This window comes from Lissotriton helveticus, chromosome 1_1 (assembly GCF_964261635.1).
Source record: "Lissotriton helveticus chromosome 1_1, aLisHel1.1, whole genome shotgun sequence".
Taxonomy (NCBI): domain Eukaryota; kingdom Metazoa; phylum Chordata; class Amphibia; order Caudata; family Salamandridae; genus Lissotriton; species Lissotriton helveticus.
Window position 1 is genome coordinate 1,747,970,854 of NC_136057.1, and position 21,372 is coordinate 1,747,992,225.

At 46.2% G+C, this 21,372-nt stretch overlaps 1 protein-coding gene across 1 annotated transcript in view; it reads left to right on the plus strand.

The window, feature by feature from the left end:
- KEAP1 (kelch like ECH associated protein 1) overlaps nt 1-21,372 on the plus strand; it is a 172,960-nt gene that overhangs the window by 5,527 nt on the left and 146,061 nt on the right. The window contains exon 2 of the mRNA XM_078639990.1: nt 17,758-18,492. Within this exon, the coding sequence (XP_078496116.1) occupies nt 17,953-18,492 (540 nt within the window). The 5' untranslated portion in view covers nt 17,758-17,952. The remainder of the gene's footprint in view (nt 1-17,757; nt 18,493-21,372) is intronic.

Below are 21,372 nucleotides of genomic sequence, written 5' to 3' on the forward strand. Positions count from 1 at the left end.
GACGTCGCCTTCCTGGCTGAATCCCTCCTCGGCACTTGACATCGCCATAGCCATCCCGAAAGGCTACAAGATCTCCCACAAGGACCGCACCAACGGAGTAGGAGGAGGAATTGCCATAATCCACAGGAACACCCTCCGTCTCGACCAGCACCGACGACACCCTCGGCACCACCGAACACCTGCACTTACAGATCCACACTGACCCAAACACCACCCTCAGAGGAACCCTAGTCTACCGACCCCCTGGACCCCGACCACAGTTCAGCGACTCCATCGCCGACTTCATCTGCTCACACGCCCTCGCCTCCACGGACTACATCCTCCTCGGGAACCTGAACTTCCACCTCTAGAACAACAAAGATACCAACTCCACCACCCTGATCGACAACATAGCCAACCGCAACCTCAGACAGTGAATCAATGACTGCGCCAACACCCTCGCCCCGTTCAAGAAATCCTCCCAACAGTCACGCCAGCTGGTTCACTGAAGACCTCCAGTTCTCCAAGCAAACCTGCTGGAGAAGTGGCTCCATGAACGAACACCGGACAGCTACGCAGCCCACAAGAACGCCACCCGCAGACACCATCACCTCATCAGATCAGCCAAAAGAGCCTCCTTCAAAGACCCCCTAGACAACAACGCACATAACAGCAAAGAGCTCTTCAACATGGTGAATGAACTCTCCAACACCGACATCCAACCTTCACAATACCTGTGCGACTCCCTCACCACCTTCTTCCATCGCAAGATCGCAGACATCCACAACAGCTTCAACACCATGACCGCCCCGACAACCACTGAGACCGTCGCCCCCCGACCCCAATCCGCACCAACCGCCTGCTCTCCTGGACCAACATCGACAACACCATCAAGACACTATCCACTCTGGATCTCTGTCAGACCCATTCCCACACCACATCTTCAACAAAGCCAGCACCGCCATCGCACCCCATCTCCGGAAAGCCATCAAGATCATCTGCGGCATACTCCAGGGCTAATCCCTCCACCCAGCGCTCTTCAACATCTACAAGGCACCGCTCGCCCACGTCGCCCGACTGCACAACCTCAACATAATCTCCTATGGCGATGATACCCAGCTGATCCTCTCCCTCACAAAAGACCCCCACACTGCCAAAGCCAACCTCCGCGAAGGAATGAAGGCTGTCGCCGAATCGATGAGGAATAGCCGACTGAAGCTGAACTCTGACAAGACGGAGGTCCTCCTCCTCGGATCCACCCCATCGGCCTCGAAGGACTCCTGGTGGCCGACCGCACTGGGAACAGCCCCAATGCCCACCGACCACGCACGCAACCTAGGGGTCATCCTCAATTCCACCCTCTCCATGACTAAGCAGGTCAACACCATCTCTTCCTCCTGTTTCAACACCCTCTGCATGCTCCGCAAGATCTACAAGGGGATCCCCACCGAAAGAAGAACGGTCACCCAGACCCTCGTCCGCAGCAGGTTGGACTATGGAAACGCTCTCTACAGAGGAGCCCTGGCCCAACTCTTGAAATGGTTTCAACGCATCCAGAATGCTTCTGCACACCTGGTCCTCGACATCCCTCGCCGCAGCCACATCACACCCCACGAGAGACCTGCACTGGCTCCCCGTCAACAAGAGGATAACCTTCAACCTCCTCACCCACGCACACAAGGCACTCCACAACACCCGACCAGCGTACCTTAACAGCCGACTCAGCTTCTACACCCCCACCTGCCAGCTCCACTCCGCCGACCTCGCCACAGTCCCCCACATTCGAAGAGCGACCCCCGGTGGAAGATCATTCTCCCACCTCGTCGCCAAAACCTGGAACACCCTCCCCATCCAGCTACTGCAGACCCAAGGCCTGCTGACCCTAAGAAGACTCATCAAGACCTGGCTTTTCGAGCAGTAGCAACATTTCCCACCCCCCAGCGCCTTGAGACCCTCACGGGTAAGTAGTGGTTGATTGATTGATTGAGAGACACCTGCTGCTCCCACATGTCTGACTGCTGTACACCACACATGTAGCTCCTCTGTATCAGGAATATGCAGCTCATACTGGCCAGACTCTGCCGTGTACAGGCGCCTGCATCTTCCCCATGGATTAGACATTTCAGTATATAGACACCTCTAGCTCCCACCGGTCAGACCAGATAAATGCAGTTCCAAAATGCCCTCTCTCTCTCTTGACTAGACGCCTACAGCCAGCTTAAACTAGTCACTCTGGTGTATAGAGATGCCTGGAGCTTCCCACAAGGCAGAGTTATGTTTACCAGACAACTGCAGCTCGCACAAGACAGACTTTACTGTGTATCTGACACATGCTATTCCCACAGGTCGAATTTCTTCACTATACTCAACATATGCAGTCAGATCCCTGTGAACACCATACATGCAGCTCCACGAGTGAGACTTCTTTATGCCTGACCTATGCAGCTCCAGCGGGTCAGACTTTGTGGTATACCAGACACACTAAGTTTCTGACAGGTCAGCCTTTGTTGTATAAAGAAATATGCAGTTCCCACAGGTTAGAAATAATTGTATATGTGACCTATGCTATTCTCACAGGTCCTGTTTCTCTATACCAACATATTCAGGTTCGATCCTATATACCCTACACATGCATCTCCCACAGGTGAGACTTCTTTAAATCTGACACATGCAGCTCCATTATGTATAGTTGACATACTCAGTTTCTGACAAATCAGGCTATTGTATAAAAATACATGCAACTCCCACATGTCCAACTCCACTGTCTGTCAGGCACATGCTGTCTTAAGCTAATTTTCTTATTAAACATATACAGTTCTCACAGGTGAAGGTCCGCTATATAACACATGCATGCAACTCCTACAGGGCAGACTGTGCTGCATATGTGACCCGTGCAGTTCCCACAGTTAAGACTCTGCTGTGTGCTCAGCATATGTGGTTTCCATGCGTCCTACTCTGCTGTATACTGATATTGCCTATATCCCATTGGGTGGCATCCCCAAAGCACCCCCTGCAAACTTGAATATGAGCTGTCAAAGGACCTTGGACAACACAATTAAAAATGCTCCATAGACTTCAGTGTGAAACTAGTGGAACGGGCCGTAGCTTTTTCTGTAAACTAATTGCCATGTTTTCAATGTTGACCTGGTGAAGGTGGGAGTTATTACCAGGGGTGTACCAAATTACAAATTGTGGTGTTTTTTTATTTGACAATTTTTGCAAAGGTCTGTGTAAACGTGTGAAAGTTGCAAGCTTCTTTTACTTTTCCAGACCTACCACACCACAAGCCAGGCTCCTCTATACCTAACACACTCATCATAAATTGTTGCAAAAGTCGCCGTAAAAAAACGGCAACTTTTGCGACCATTTATTTTGCTTGTGTTTAATACTAAGATAATGATTTTGCAAAAGATATACTTTACGGAAAACAAGTATCTGGGGCAGTGCAATTCTGCATAGAAAAACTCAGCCAAAGGTACTTTAGCTAAGAAATAGAATATACATATATATTCTACTGGTGGTCGCCAGTAGGTCGTTAAAGTTAGGTTGTACTTTCCATAGGAAGTGCGTTTTTCATTTGCCTGTAACTTTGGTTTCAGACTAATCTTCACAACCTTTTCAAAACTAGTATGACACTTACTCCACCCACTGACTTTAAAGTTTCATGGTCGCTGACCACCCCTTCTGGGGCTTATAAATGCCCCGGGGGCCACCACTTCCCCAGTGCCAAATTCAATATTTTGAAAATAGGAGGGGATCTGTACGGTCTCCCTCCTGGGCCATTTTCAGCCCCAGGGACCACCACCTCACCAGGGCAGGCCTTACAACAACAAAGGAGGGTGCCAAGTTAGCCCCCTCCTGGAGCCATAGATGGCCCTGGGGACCGCCACCCCCAGGGCCAGCTCCTGCTATGCCCTAGGGTGATGTTTGCTCTGGCTTGGCAGGAGCTTTACTGCTCCTGCTAGTCACAGCAGACGCTCTGCTTCCAGCAAGGGAGAGCTGACAAAATGCTCTCACTTGCTGGAAGTGGAGCAGTCATTTGTTTCTCTGTCTGTCAAGCAAGCAAGGAAACAGACACATTACTTTCAGACACAGGGTGCTGCATGTTTTGCATGTGCCCCTTCCCTAATAAAATGTTTTAAAAAGCCAGGCTCAGTGCAGTTTGCCAGGGCCCACCTCATTTGTCAACCACTCTGCAAAGGCTCCTCCTGGCACACTACTGATTGTGGAATGAAGTCTCCTTGGAGGCTGAGGGTCCTTGGGGGGCCAAAAACCCCTCCTGTTACTTCCACTGAGTGCCGGACTGGTGGATTCCTGAAATATGGTTGGAGGCCCCAACCCTTTCTCCACCACTCAGCAAATGCGACTACTAGTTAAAATTAAAAAAAAACTAGGAATTCACTTAAAAAACCCAAAGGTTACAGAGTTGCTATAGTTAAGAAATAGAATTAAAAACAAGCATTTACAATGCAATGGTTTTGCCTTTGTTAAAGTTAGAGCTATTGGCATTGCTCTTGACATTATTTTTATTTATGTTTTTTTTAACATAAATAAATGGCATTGTCATTTACAATGCCAATAGCTTAATCTCTTGCAAATGCCACACACAAACACCCACACAGAGCCCCCCCCCCACACACACACAGCCCCCCCACACACACACCCACACAGAGCCCCCCACACACACAGCCACACAGAGCCCCCCACACACACAGCCACACAGAGCCCCCCACACACTGCGAGCCCCCCCCACACACACTGCGAGCCCCCACACATTGCAGGCAACAGAGGCACGTAAACAGGGTCACAAGCAGGCAACAGAGGCACGAAAACAGGGTCACAAGCAGGCAACAGAGGCACGAGAACAGGGTCACAAGCAGGCAACAGAGTCACAAGCAGGCAACAGAGGCACGAAAACAGGGTCACAAGCAGGCAACAGAGGCACGAAAACAGGGTCAGAAGCAGGCAACAGAGAACAAGCAGGCAACAGAGGCACGAAAACAGGGTCACAAGCAGGCAACAGAGGAACGAAAACAGGGTCACAAGATACTGTTTTATGTATGGACTGTTATGGTGTGTACCAACCCACTGGCCTATTTTTGTTTCCTACGTTTTGAACGTATCATTATTTATGTTAATCATTTCCACATTTTAGCACCAAACAGGGCTGACCAAAACAAAAATCTAAAGCATTAGGTTTTTTGAAATCTGATTTTGCTCCTGCTTTTTGCAAATCGAGCCCCAGGATTGTAATGAAAATCACCACTACAAAAATATAACAACTTGCCAATAATGAAACATAACAATCATAGCCTCTTGATTAAACGCCACGGTCATGCTTTTAGTACGAGGGCAGGTGTTTGTGAATTTCTGGCTCATGCAAGCATTGGGAAACCACCACCTCAACACCCCATCACTTCATCTTTAACAAATCCAAGACCACAAAAAATATTCTAATCATGAAAAATATATGCACTGTTCAGGCAGACATTCCATGCACTTCTAACAATAGAATATAATAAAGCCATAGAGGGAATGTGGTCATATGTAACCAAACTTCTTTTTTGAGCATAAGGAATTGGACGGCTACAGAAGAACAAAAAGTTAAAACCTGGACTATGGGTAACCTGTGGGCATTATTTTTGTTCTGTGGATGTAGTAAAGCACACACGGCTTGAATTTCTTTGTAATAAAGTAACATATTCTCTCTAAATTTTTCTAATCATGCATTATCTCCTTTCTCTCACGGTGAAGAAAATGAAATGAAAACATTTAGGAACATAACAAAATACTAAACTTGTTCACCAAGTGGATGGATTTTGAAACAATTTTGCTAATTTCATGGGCAACATCTGGAGATGGCTTTCTTTATAAGGTGTGTGTTATTTGTTGTATAGAACCATCAAAGCTAATACTCCTTCGGAATATGATATTGCATTCTGTACTATACCGCATACACCAGCCACGGTGAAACACCTATTTTTCTGTAGGCTGATTTTCTGCCTTTGATACTCTTTATTCTCCCTAGCTGTCTGCAGCGCTAAACACAAGCTGTGGACATAGGGACTAGTGCGCGATCAGGGCCATGGCTAGTGGTGAGACAAGGGACTCACAAAAGAACAAGTTGGAGATGTGCTGGAGGGTCGGTATTTGAGAGGGCTACATCTATTTCAGTTTCTTCACAGGTCACTGGGAAAAGCATCCCGGCCCTTCATAAGTTCAGCCACTAAGTCTGCCTAATGCAACCCTTTTTGACCCAATAGGCTGACCTCAGCTAATCAGTGGTCATTACCATTCACTCAGCTTCTACAAAATGCTCCATTTACTGTGCACCTCATGGGAACATACTGCATGTGTTGTCAATTTGTCAGTATTCTCTGAAGTTTAGGTCTTTCTCTGTGTGCCAACTTTTCCATACCAGTCCTCAAGGGCCTGAGGCATTCTGGAATAACCAGGCAATCCTTGAATTCATTATTGCCTGTTGTGCCTGTGGTCTTGCTGGATTTCCTGTTCAGACATCTCTGTAAAGGAATACCAGAGGCGAGCAGTAACGGCGTAATTATGTGGGTTGATGAAGGCTATAGATTCATATACAGGTATCATTTAAATGACGCACAGCGACTATGTGCATCAATACTCTTTATGCCACGTCATCCCTAGGCACAGTGCTAGCTTTATTAAGAGTGCGAGACGTTAATTTAGTTTGAAAGGAAAAGTGTAATGCATAGCCTTGCAGTAAACTACATTTTAAGCATATAATGGGCAGGTCAGTACAGCTCCTCCACGGCTGCAGAAGACACTACTCACACAAGAAGCCATGTGGTCTGAGCGCAGCGTCCAGTCTCATTATCGAGTCAGAATTGTCGGCTTTGGTAAAGGGACTTGGGGGTGGGGGGGACGGGACGGGACTTGGGGGTGGGGGGGACGGGACTTGGGGGTGCGGGGGGGGGGGGCAAGGGACTCGCGCGGGGGGTTAAAAAGTACATTTTTAAAAAATAAGAAAACTTACCTGACTGCCCGTGTCCGCGTCAGAGCAGAGGAAGCAGCTCTAGTGATGACGCGGCGGAGGCTCGGCCGGCTGGGCCAATCCCAGCGCGGCCGACGCAGGCTGCTTCCTGCTCTCCACTCCTCCTCCTCCCGATGACACGGCGGAGGCTAGGCCAATCCCAGCGCGGCCCAAAAAAGTTTAAAGCAAATAATATCTTGACGCTTTGCGAGGCAGTGCAGCTTGCTTGTGCCAGACCCCAGCACATATATGATGGTATGACGCCAGCCTATGTACACAGATGTGTAAATAATAATCACATTATAAGTAATAAGGGTTGTGTGTATATATATATATATATATATATATATATATATATCGTCCCCTCCTTCCCAGTCCATGTAAAGGGCTCCCGTGCTTGCTCCGGGGCAGCCACAGGGTCTCTGCATGTTACTGGTCCCGTGTAGCCGAGGCCCAGGAAGAAAAGACACCGCTCAAGGTCAGCGGCTGAGGTTGAAACCTCTAGCAAGCAGCGCTTCCAGCCCCCGCCCTCCCCCCTCACACACACCACCCCCATGAAGGATTCCTATCGACATAGTACTGCTGCGTGGGATGGAAAGATCCGTACAAACGTGAATGGCAGGCCTCGTGACTCAAATGAGGCCGTCCTTGAGCAGTGACACAGAAAGAGGCCATTTGTCTTGTGACGTAGCTTGAAGTATTTTTCTCACGGCATGCAAAGGTCTGCAGCCCTTCTAGGCGTCGGCGTCCGTCTGGAGCGGGCAAAGGAAAGGACGAGAATGGGAAAGTAACAAGAATGAAAGTGAAGTGTAGGCACGAAGGAAACAAAATTAAAATGGAGGGAATAAAAATATATAGATAAGAGGTGGGAACAAGGAAGGATGTAAAACTGGGAGACAAAAAGGAAACAAGTCAGGTCCCGGGCCGGCAGCCAATCACAGCGCGGCCCGGGAATGACATCACGGGGGGTGTCCCGGTCCGGCAGCCAATCACAGCGCGGCCCGGGAATGACATCACGGGGGGTGTCCCGGGCCGGCAGCCAATCACAGCGCGGCCCGGGACAAATGGGCGGGGCTTAAAAAACACCTCGAAACGCCCCCGAATCGCGTTTTCTGGAGAAAGCGCGATTGACAGCCTCTGTCTCCCAATGGCTAGCCTCCATTTATGGAGCTAGCCAATGAGAGACAGAGGCGGGTCATCACCCGACATAGAACTCAAGAGGTTTTGCTAGCGCATGCGTACTTCGTACGCATTGCTAGGCAAAACCTAAAAACCTTAGAAATTCACTGAAAAAAGCAAATGTTACACAGACGTTATAATTAAGATCAGATTTCAGGATCTGATTTCACTCGTACAAAACCAGTGAAATTAAGTACTTCTAGTTACTTGAACTAACTATAACTTACACCCCTGCAATGCACTGCTTATAACCTCTCCTATTACATCACTCATGGCATGGTCTGTGAAATCATCCTGTGACTAAGTGTTTTGTAAACGTTTCTGAGACCTAAACATATATACTAAGCTATATTATAAGTGAAATGACTATTCTTTCTGTACTAGTAATGTGTCATTCTATTTCTAACATCTCATCTGAGTGGCTGTCTGACTGTATCGGTGTGTGAGTGGATTTCTGAGTGGCTGCATGGATGTGTTGGTCTGTATGTGAGTATCTGTATGGGTGAGTGAGTGGCTGTGCAAGTGGCTGTTTTGGAGAGTGAGTGGGTGGCTGTATGGGTGAGTGAGCAACTGTTCGTGTGTATGCTGCTCATTTCTCACCTCTATTTTGCCTCTTTTCTGCTCATTTCTGACCTCTATCCTGCCTCTTTCTGCTTGTTCCACACCTTTATTGTGCCTTTTTCTGCTCATTGCTGACCTTTGTTCTACCTCTTTCTACTAGTTTCTGACCTTTATTTTACCTCTTTCTGCTTCTTTTCTCCTGGGACAACGGGGGGATCCCCAAGGCCCTTGCGGTCCCAGCTGGCTCCCTACCTCCTTCAGGAGCTGCCATTGCTCTTGCACAAAGGGAGCTGCTGGACATGCGGCTCCCTGTGTGCGAGAGCAGTCGTTTAATCTGTTTCCCTGCCGACATGTCTGTGGGCAGGAAAAGAGAGGAAACCTCTGCTTCCAGCAAGCAGGAGCACAGTGACAGCTCCCGCCCGCTGGAACCGCAGTTGCTTTGGCTTGGAGGGAGCTGTCACAGCTCCCGCCAAGCAAAAGCAAACCGCTATACCCCGAGGGTGAGCTCCCCGGGACAAAGCACGGACCGGCCACATGGAGTTGGTGGTCCCCGGGCCGTATATGGCCTGGAAAGAGGGGCACGCGGCTCCCCCTTCTATTCCTGTTTATTTCATAGGCCCCAGGGAGGTGGTGGACCCCGGGGCATCAAACAGTCCCAGAAGGGTGGTCCGTGCTGCTCCCCTCCTTTTTAAAAAATAAAGACCTGGGGAGCTAGTTGTCCCTGGGGCTCTCTTGATTCCGTGGAGGGCAGTCTGTGCGGCTCACCTCCACTATAATAATAATGCCCCAGGGAGGTGGTGGTCCCTAGGGCTAATCAGACCCAAGGAGGGGACCTCCTCAACTGTGTCCTACCCTACGAGAGGATTCTAGGCTTGCCTCTAGGTTCCATCTTTGAATATACAGGGTACACCTAGGCCTTCCGGTTGGCTCCATACTGGCCCTTTATCTTACCATATTGGAAGCTGCTAGGCCTGTATCTCGCTGTTTGCTAGTGTTCAGCCCTATCATACAAATTATGATACGGCCAACTTATTGGCACCATGCTACCAAAACTTTAATATCTTCCCCTGTCTCCATTACATTCTCTGGATTCATGTGCCTACCCTGTGGCTCTGTGCTAGTAGTGCTGCCTTGCTACTCTAAGGACTGCCAACTTTCCACAGCGGTTCCTTGTTATTGCTTTGTGCTAATCTAGAGGTACCCTTTGCCGTGCCTCTTTTATTCTACCAAGCTAAGGACGTTTAGGCCCACTTGTGCGTTGTCATGAATTAGAAAATGTGTTTAACGTAAACAGACTACCAAGACACACGAATCTGATAATTCTTACCTCATGTGCTTAGTTTATTTGCTGAGGGTTTCTTTCCAAATAAAATTAGTTTGCAAGTCATGGAAAGTGTAATACGCACTTTTGACAGATCGTTTGAGTTTTATAGGGGTCAGCTGTAGACTTTTTTCTGTGCGGTAATAAGCAAGGGAGATTTGTCTGGCTCAGGTGGACGTGAGTAATTTATCCAGTTATGCTTTTACACCTGTAATGCGAAACACAAAAATTAAAAGTGCCAGAATGCAAGGACAAAAATAGGACAGGTTAAATTGGGATCTGTGAAGAACACCCTAGCCTCACCCAGTTCAATGAGTAGTTGGACCTTGGCAAATGTTGATTCAGACTCTCAGCGTAGCTTAATTATTACAGAAAATATATATATATATATATATATATATATATATATCGACCAGAGACTGTTTCTCAGAACTTTCGAACCTTGCCTCTGATGAAAGGACAATTCCTGAAACGCGTCAGGCTCTTATGATAGAAGGTTGTGCTCGGAGCATTTTGGGGATCGAGCTGTGAAATGGATCCAAATAAAGAAAACGTGCCTATTCATCTTCGTGTGGATCTGCTTCACTTGGGCTTCCTGTTTGTTTTGGATAATTTTCGGCTGCTGCTCGGTCGAGAGGCGGACCCCACCTGTGACTAGGGTCCAAGGCAGGCTTCACTCCAGGAGTTTGCCACGGAACGAAGCAAAGACTGGCGCCTTGCAGGGGGCGCTGCTTTGGCACGATTTTGCAGCTACAAAGCGCTCTCCGAAGGCTCCCAGCGCTGCCCTTCACCCCACTGGGGGAACAATAGTGGTTATTGAGAAGTCAGAGAAGCAGCCCCACTGTGGGAAGAGGGTTAGTACACTACAAGGCACAGAATGCAGTGCAAGATAGGCCACGCCCACTTGGCAGGTGATTTGTATTTGAAGAGGTGTACGACCAGAGACTGTTTCTCAGAACTTTCGAACCTTGCCTCTGATGAAAGGACAATTCCTGAAACGCGTCAGGCTCTTATGATAGAAGGTTGTGCTCGGAGCATTTTGGGGATCGAGCTGTGAAATGGATCCAAATAAAGAAAACGTGCCTATTCAACTTCGTGTGGATCTGCTTCACTTGGGCTTCCTGTTTGTTTTGGATAATTTTCGGCTGCTGCTCGGTCGAGAGGCGGACCCCACCTGTGACTAGGGTCCAAGGCAGGCTTCACTCCAGGAGTTTGCCACGGAACGAAGCAAAGACTGGCGCCTTGCAGGGGGCGCTGCTTTGGCACGATTTTGCAGCTACAAAGCGTTCTCCGAAGGCTCCCAGCGCTGCCCTTCACCCCACTGGGGGAACAATAGTGGTTATTGAGAAGTCAGAGAAGCAGCCCCACTGTGGGAAGAGGGTTAGTACACTACAAGGCACAGAATGCAGTGCAAGATAGGCCACGCCCACTTGGCAGGTGATTTGTATTTGAAGAGGTGTACGACCAGAGACTGTTTCTCAGAACTTTCGAACCTTGCCTCTGATGAAAGGACAATTCCTGAAACGCGTCAGGCTCTTATGATAGAAGGTTGTGCTCGGAGCATTTTGGGGATCGAGCTGTGAAATGGATCCAAATAAAGAAAACGTGCCTATTCAACTTCGTGTGGATCTGCTTCACTTGGGCTTCCTGTTTGTTTTGGATAGATATATATATATATATATATATATATATATATATATCTATATATCCCGGCTGTTCCTCGTCTCATTGACACGGCGAGCCTGTGTGGGTGCCGGACACCCTTAGTATGCACAACCGTTTTCTCCGTGTAAGAAGAAATCCACAGACTGCTATTGATGCTAAATGTGATTTTATTAGAGGCACGAAATCAGCAGCTCCCTACCGACGCGTTTCGCCACTAAGGCTTGGTCACGGTATATATATATATATTCACTGAAAAAACCATAGGTTTCAGGAGTTATATAGTTGGGAATTAGCTTTTACAAAACCTTTGAAATTCACTCAAAAAACTATAAGTTTTAGTGGTGTTAAAGTTAGCTGGACATTTTACTCATACAAAACCATTGAAATTGCTCCTATATGGTTAGTTGTACTAACTATATTTCACGCACCCGCAATCCACTGCTGATGATGTCACATATTAGATCATTCATGACATGGTCAGTGACATCACTGATGACATCTCAAATGACATCACTGATGACATCACTGATGACATGATCCAGTGAATGTGGTTTGCTTCGTTATTTAAATATGCATTATATATATAGCAATTTGCATTGAAGAATGAGTGGATATATATAAATAAATATTTGGATGGAGGATTTAGTAGCAGTGTAATTGACTGTTTACTTGACCAATTTATAATGTCTCACTAAATATAGTGGATAGTGACTAAACTGTGTGAATATCTGTATCACTTTGTCAGTTGTTGTGTAAACTGATTCTACAGTTGGTTACTAGCTATGTGAAAGTCTATATTAGTTATTGATTAGTTAACTGAGTATTTGTATTGGAGTGTGAAAGTGTGTGTGGTTCGGTGGGGGGTGCGTGACTGTCCAAAAATGTGTGAATAGTTGATTCAGTAGATATATGAAGTTAAAACTACATGTTCTAACAGTTTGGGTGAGGGAATCTCTTTATGGGTTTGGTGATGAGCAAATATATTTCTCAAAGGTACAGGTCCAACAAACTAGAAAAATAAAAGGCAGTGTATGTGTCAGTTGTTGTATATAAATAAGTATACATAAGACACAATGATTGTGTGAGTGACTGTATGGATAACTGTATACTTGTAATAATGATTTTATAATTCACTAAGTATGACTTACTATCTAAATGAATAGAAGTGGTGTTTGTATAAGTGTTTTGCTAAGTAAATATGTAAGTATGATCCATTGTTTGCATAAGTGAGTAGGATGACTTCATATGTGAATAGGATGCGTGCTGTTGTTTAATGTCGATATAGATGTATAAGTATTTTTGATAGTGTTCTATTGTTCATTGACAGCATGTATGAGTGAATCCATAGGTAAGTGATTAGATGTGTGTATACATCTATGAATCACTGAGTGGATTTTTAGATACTTGTTTTGCTGTGACAATGGATTTAAATATGATACTCTGTATTTTGCAAAGAGTGATGAAAAATTGTAATAGTGTATGAAAAGGTGTATGTGATTGTCATATGGATGATGTCATCAGTGATGTCATTTGAGATGTCATCAGTGATGTCACTGACCATGTCATGAATGATCTAATATGTGACATCATCAGCAGTGGATTGCGGGTGCGCGAAATATAGTTAGTACAACTAACTATATAGGAGCAATTTCAATGGTTTTGTATGAGTAAAATGTCCAGCTAACTTTAACACCACTAAAACTTATAGTTTTTTCAGTGAATTTGCAAGGTTTTTTAAATGCTAATTCCTAACTATATAAGGCCTGAAACCTATGGTTTTTTCAGTGAATTTGCAAGGTTTTTTAAATGCTAATTCCTAACTATATAAGGCCTGAAACCTATGGTTTTTTCAGTGAATTTGCAAGTTTTTTTTTAAATGCTAATTCCTAACTATATAAGGCCTGAAATTTTTTTCAGTGAATTGCAAAGGTTTTTTAAATGCTAATTCCTAACTATATCAGGCCTGAAACCTATGGTTTTTTCATTGAATTCACAAGGTTTTTTAAATTTTAATTCTATTAGCGGATAACGTTTTTATATATTCAAAAGTTTTTTTAATGCTAATTCCTAAATATATAAGGCCTGAAACCTATGGTTCTATCAGTGAATTTCAAAGGTTTTTTAAATGCTAATTTCTAACTATAAAAGGCCTTAAACCTATAGTTTTTTCAGTGAATTTGCAAGGTTTTTTAAATGCTAATTCTATTAGCGGATAACGTTTAAATATATTAATATCCTAGTGGGACCACCTGAGCAGCCCTCGGGGGTCAGGGTGTTTCTACCCTGCCCCCTTTTTTTGTTCTACACATTTGTTTTTCTGCTTTCTTGTGCCTCAGTCTACTAAGACCCAAGATGGATGCCAACACTTCCTGGTTAGAAGTGTTGACAGCCAATGACCATGCAGCTTTCTCGGGAAGGCATGCTGATTGGCTGCCACTGTCTGTCAACACTCACAACCAGGAAGTGTTGGCAGCCATCTTGTGCCTTGTTAGAACCAAGGCATAAGAAAGCAGTGAAACAAAGGTGTGAAACTCGCAAAGGGGCCAGAGTAGAAGCACCCTGACCCCCTTTTTTTTTTTTAAAAGTCGCGGGGTACGCGTACCGGTACTGAGACCCCCTGAGCAGGCCTAGGGGGTCAGGGTGCTTCTACCCTGCCCCCTTTTTGAGTTCTACGCATTTGTTTTTCTGCTTTCCTGTGCCTCAGTCTACCGAGGCACAAGATGGCTGCCAACAGTTTCTGTTTTGGAGTGTTGACAGACATTGGCAGCCAATCAGAATGCAGCTCGCGCAATAGAGGTGCGCGGTACCGTAAGCGCACGGGTAAGCTCACGGGTAAGCTGCTATAGATATATATATTTTTTTGAACCCAAATTACTCAAAATCCTCTGGAGCACATATCTTGAGACATAGCAAAGGCACATCGGGCTACCAGTCCCTACAATTTTGCCAAGTTTGGTGAAAATCCATTCAGCCGTTCGAGCTAAAAGTGAGTTCGACCGCCCTATGGAAATTAACAATGGGAAAACACGTTTTGGGACAATCCTTTTATCTCGGCCCCCGCTTGACGAATCCCTCCCAAACTTTTAGGGAAGGACCGGAGCGCCGCGAGGCAAAGTTAAGGAAAAATTTAGGAAGATTCCTCAACCGGCGCCAAAGTTATTCCCAATAGAATGTTGCGATTTCCCTATGGAAAACAATCCTAACTATATATGTACTATGAGGAAGGGTTTTTGGGGATTGCAGACTTTGCAGGGTAACACCGGGAACCCGCAATCCACAGTGAGCTCTAGAGTTCATTAGTTTTCTTACCAGCGCTATTAGGTTACCATAGACGCTAGTGTTTTCCAGTGATGTTGAAGGGTTTCATCATTCGGTTGGGAGAGGGCTGTTTTTACTACTGCAAAAGCTGAACACCTATGTGTGTCAGAAGCAGAAAGTGTAACTTATTCTCAGGCCAGGTATACCATACTCCCCCTCTGTAGAGTGAAGGCTGTGGAAGCAAGAATTGTCCTTGGTGAGCAGTTCTGGTTTCTATTACTGCTCTTCTAAAGTGATGTTCCTTTTGGGACGTTTTCCTGACACGCTGATAGGACCTAGACTTAAATGAAATTGAAAATATTCCCATGCCTCTCTCTGGGTGATGGAATTTCTTCAAGAGCTTGCTGGTGATGTAAGAATCTCACAAAAGTGGTCTCTTGACTGGAGGAAAACACCTGCCTACTAAATAGATTTACTATCTGGGCATGTTTTGGTGGTGTGCTCTGGCCCAGTTGTGTCCTAAGGCAATGCTAGCACCCCTGTGTGGCCAGCTGAGTTCTCATGATCTGAGCTGACCTATACTTGGCTGTTGGGGTAGTCTTGCTCGCGCTGTTCATGGGATTTTTGCTTGGTTCTGCTATGCCTTTTGTGCATGTCTGTCTGTCTATTAGACAGAAGGCCCTCAGAGTTCATAGATGTACATATGTCTGCAGAGAAAGCAGAACCCTGTGTTGACAGCCGTTCCAGTAACTGCAGTTTCCTATCTCTTTGGGGAAAAGCTGCCTTTCTTCTTGCTTAGAGCAGTTATTTGCCCTTTTCAGTAAGACAGTTGTTCCTGTATCTCTGTGTGCTATCAAAAGGCAGGCGCCTCAGTTTGCAGTACTTGATGTCCCTAGCAGGTAGAGCGCACTTTAAGGCACTCTGGTGCACCAGGTTACTGAGGGTAGACAAACAAGATTACCATATAGCAGGGCAATCGATCGTTGGCCCACGAGTCCTAAGCCAGATTTTCAGGGCACCGGTTAATGGAAGTGATTCTCATTTAGATAACTTTATCTTGTGGATATTCTGAAAATATGGCACAGCTGTAGCATTTGTGAGCCAACACTGGATAACTCTGCAGTGTATGGTTTTTGATTTCCTCGTCGCAGACTCGCAGTTATGGGGCCATGGAAGCGAAGAGGCTCCTTTCTAGTACGTTTTGAACAGCCGTTGTATTTCTCTTCATCTTATAAATTGATAATCATCAGCATCTATCTTTTTGAAATGGGTCAAACTTGATTGTTAACCCTAATGGCAGGTGCAGTTTAGTCCCAAGAAACAGCTTGGTGTTCGCGTGCCCAGAGTATCTGATCACTCAAGGTAAGTAGGGTGACCAGCCAGTAGATACAGCGACGGAAAACAGTAGGAACAGTGCCTTCAAAATGTGGGTCTACCTTAAGTGCCTACAAAATAGTAATCTTCCCTCAACATGTAGGCGCACTATTCCCAACATATAAGAGTACCCTTCCTTCGGAACTCCTTTCTCACCCACTAAATACGCCAGGATTATTGCTTTGTGCCCTTTTCCCATAAGTGTTATCAAGTGACCTGCCCAAAGTTAAGTTTCAGCTGTTTATAATTTATAAAGTTTCCATATGCACTTTGCAGCGTGTAAACTGCAGGTAAGATTGTGTGGAGGTGGATAAAGGTTGCCACACTTCAGTTAATAGTCTTTACAAAGCACAGGGGGGGGGGGGGGGGGAGACATTGCACGTTTGAATAATGAAAATTCTGCATGCGCATCCTTTCAGTAGTGTAGAGCTGACAGGAAGAGAACCTCGTTATCGCAAGTGACTTGGCCCGACTCCTGCTAATCCGAGCACACCTCTCCCAGTTTCCGGGCACCCGCCCTGCAGAGACACAACAACGACAAGGCACAAGTGGTGCGTGCCAGGGGCTGGCCCTGACGACACCTGCAGTCTCATGAACCTGTCCAAAGGCCGTGCACGTGCGGCGGTGAGAAGAGCAGCACGTCTTCCACGGAAGGGGCCTCTCGGTGGAGAACGCCTCATGAGTGTGCAGCCAGAGGCGCGATGACGCACGCACGAGTCAGCCAGTGCCACCCTTGCCCTTGGGTAGTCATGCTGTGTGCCTGCAGGCCGAGCCGCATTCCCGGTGGATTCCTGAAGTTCTACGGAGTGTGGAGAGTTTACAAAGAGTATAAGTGGGTGTTAGTGACGAGCTGCAGTAGGCGAGGATGCACTACAAAACAGCATGTTATTTTAGGTGAGTATTGTACTGCATAACAGTATGCTGTGTTAGGCTCTGGGAACAAAGAGAACCAATTGACTGGTGAGAAAGAAGGAAATACTACTGGAGTAGCTAACTGAAAGTGTGGTTTCTTATAATTTAGAGTCAAACCTTCTTTATCAGGCTTGGTTTACTTCAGTTATTGATTACTGCGAAATCTACATTGTGTGCTTAAGTGCAACTGTTCTACCCATAAGCCCCCCCCCTCTCCAGTTTCGAATCTGATTTGCTCTGGGTTCCGTAGATTAATATTTGTGAATATCTAGGACGTGCCTGAGGCATGCCGGAAAAGGGAGTATAGTATATTTCAAGCTGCCAGTTTCCCTGACTCGGAGAGTAATGGGGTGTGTCCATCCAATCCAGACCATTGATAATTATGTATTTTACTCTGCTTCTGCAAATACGCTTCCACAGAAATGTTCTTATTTAAGGGTCAGACAACCATGCCTGTCTAAATGTGCATATACATGAGTTTTTCTTCTTGTTTCCTGTCCAGGTATTTGACATCAGCTGACCTGAATGTTTTGGCCACGGATTGTATGCTGGAATCCTAACCAGTCTGTGGAGGTTGGCAGAAGCCTTCCAAATTCCAGAACTTGTGTGGTGGTATCCTGTTTTGTTTCTTTCCTGACCGGACTGTGCCATTCCATCTTTTCGGAGTCTGAGCAATGTCCTGGCAACAGTGACTGTGATGTACTCTACCGGGTGTAAGGCTGAGGTCACGCCTTCCCAAAATGGCAACCGCTACTTTCACTACACGCTGGAGAACCACACCAAGCAGGCCTTCGAGATCATGAATGAGCTGCGGCTCAACCGACTACTTTGTGATGTGACACTGCAAGTCAAGCACAATGGGGTGGAGGTAGAGTTCATGGCACACAAAATTGTGCTGGCATCCAGCAGTCCTGTCTTTCGTGCCATGTTCACTAATGGGTTAAAGGAGGCTGGCATGGAGGTGGTCCCCATCGAAGGCGTGCACCCAAAGGTGATGGAACGGCTCATTGAGTTTGCCTATACGGCCTCCATCTCCGTGGGGGAGAAGTGTGTACTGCATGTCATGAACGGCGCTGTCATGTACCAAATTGACAGTGTTGTGAAGGCTTGCAGTGAATTCCTTGTCGGACAGCTGGACCCGAGCAACGCCATTGGCATCGCCAACTTTGCAGAGGAGATTGGCTGTGCCGAGCTGCACCAGAAAGCACGCGAGTACATCTACATGCACTTTGGAGAGGTGAGATTGGTGGGCAGGTCATGGTTGCAATGCTGGTGTAAGGGACACATCTTATGTTAAGAACAGTGATGGGAGGGCTGCATCTTTGGCTATCTGTTGTCTGGTATAGAAATAGTTACTTTATCTCTCTCTGACGTTGTATCTCATCTTTTTCAGCCTTGTTTCTCTTGCAATTTGGCTCTATTATTTTAGTCCATCTTGCCTGTGTCTTATCTATCTATGTTGTCGCTCTGCCTTCTCTTGTTGTGTCTCTCAACCTTTAGTCTGATTCTTTTCTGCCACCCTCAGACAACCTCCTCCTTTCACTCGTCCATGCTCCTCTTGCTCTGTTTTGTTTTGTTTTCTGGTCAGTAAGCCTGCTGAATGCACTCCTGAAAATGCAGGTGTCCATCACAAGTAAGCCATGCGTAAGTTACACCTAAGTCAGGAGTAATGCATAACTACTCTTAGAGGTTTTGTGATGTATCCCAAAAGTGTTCCTCATAAGTTATGTGGCGATGTAACTACTAAGCCAGATGCAGAATGTTGAAATTGTGAACGGAAAGAAGCCGAGCCTGTTAACCTAGTTTCCCAGTTCTCTCCCCACGCCCGGGCCATGCTGGTGGTTTTGAAGGAAACCGGATGCACAGCAGGTCCAGGGGCTTAGTTCAGAGCTATACTGGTTGAGTACATGCGCCAGCGGCTGTAGACCTCGTTCTTGAGGCTGGATGCTCGCAGGAAGGTTGGGTGCAATGAGTTAAAGCAGTGGTTCCCAAACATTTTTGACCCGTGGCTCCCTTGACTGGGTTGGCGGTTGGTCGTGGCTCCCCACCATTTTTTTGCCGGTGGGTCAGGCAGCGCACTGCGCCGCGGCACCCTTGGCTTCTCATCACGACGCACCGGGTTGCCGCGGCGCACACTTTGGGAACCACTGTAGATAGTCCACGTCAGCTATTGGCTCATTCCACTGTGAGTGACAGCATTCTGTTCTTTCACAAGGAACACACCCGCACACAAAAAGTCTTTCAGTGTCATGGTGTCAATGTCTCCTATTTGAGGCCAGAAACTCTTTCTCTGCTGGCTGCTGAGATAGTCATAACAAACTAATCAATCCACTGATAATCTGAAATGTCATTACAAATATTCCCTTTCAGAAACAAAAATAAATGGTGGAAATACTTACTGTTATCCTAAATTGGCCAGAGCATGAAAAGGAATTGTATTGTAATTGCATTTGTATAGCGCTTACTACCTCTCACAAGGCGCTATTCTGAGACCCATAGAGGATTAGTGATGAATAAGTATAGTGAAACATGCAAGTAAATGTGAAGTGGTGGAATAGTGGGCTTATGAAATAATGGCAGTCTTTATTAGTTGCCATGCCTCCAGCAAACAAACGTGATTTTTTCAGATAAGACATTCCATGACTTTTTTTTTCCTCCAGGCCTCCAAGATTCACCAGTCATAAAAAATAAATGCCCATTGCACATGGGGAGCAAACTCAAAAGCTGAGAGGGAGGAAGGAGTACAGTGAACGGCAAAATTGCGAGTTCCAAGAAATCTTCTTAATTGTTTTTTATTTTATTTTGGTAAATTGTTGGATTGTCTGAATCGGAAGTGCTCGCTAGGCACCCGCCTGGCTGGCTTGCTCACATGCCATCCAGGCCCCAGGAACGCTGTGCGCCCTTCACTGGGATTGTGTTCTTCCATTTCCCAGGGCTAATGATGATCACCCCCACCTCCACCCCCCACACACGTGGAGCGCTACAAAGGAAATCTCAGGCCAGGATTACGGCTGTTGCCTGACACCTAGAGTTCCTGCATTGAGTACTCCTTAACGTAAATGCATCTTGCCCCTCCCTCCTGCCGGCCACCCTGACAGGATCGACGTTCAATTTCCAGGGTAATTTACAGACGGGGTTTAGTCATAACTGCTTCTCCGGACCGGAAGCCCCTTTCCCCACTATCACAGAATATATTTCGGTGCATTTCTTTCAAATCCCCCACATCCTGCTCGGCGCCGTGGCGCCCCTGGCTTTTCATCATGGCGCACTGGGGCGCCGCGGCGCACACTTTGGGAACCACTGAAAGGGTGCCGAGAGCTCACGATCGGACAAGTCTCGTTTTCGCCATATAGGCCCTCATTATGAGTTGACCGGAGCAGTATCTCTGGGTACCTACGAGGGTCTCCGGGGCTGAAATTATTGGATTCTCAAAATCCAGAGCAAATTATTCTAGCCCCAATGACAAATGAGGAGCTGTGGGCAGCACCTGTGCCTTCCCTCCTCCTTCAACCCGGGAAACCGGAAAAGCCCACCCCCAAAGCTAAAGTAAAAAGATATCTGTCCCCTACCCACACCCCCATTGCTGGGGGGGGCATATTCGCCTCCTGCTCCAAGCGAGTGGTAAATATTTGCGGATTTAACTCAGACTGAGGAAAAACATAAACAATTGGAACAGGTATTACTAGGTGAGTATGTTATTCCCCATTCTCTTCCAGGGGATCCTCATCAATAGTCATAAGCATTAGAATATTCCCGCCCATGCGCGGGACCCCGGAAACAATATATTATATGTGCCCCACATATATATAGACATATATATATAAATATATATATATATATATATATATATATATATATATATATATATATATATATATATATATATATATATAAAAATAAGCAATTGCAGCCAAATAAAACAACAGAGCTGTAATATGCTGTGAAGAATTTCCACCATACAGTGTATTTTGCATTAGAAACATGAGAAACAACACCAATGCTTGTTTAGAAACTGTTTTAATGCTTAGAAAACAGTAGAAATTCTCATAACACACTGTAAGCATATACAGCTCCCAGGCTGCATTGCAAATCCCCAGTCTAAAAAGACTGAAAAGCT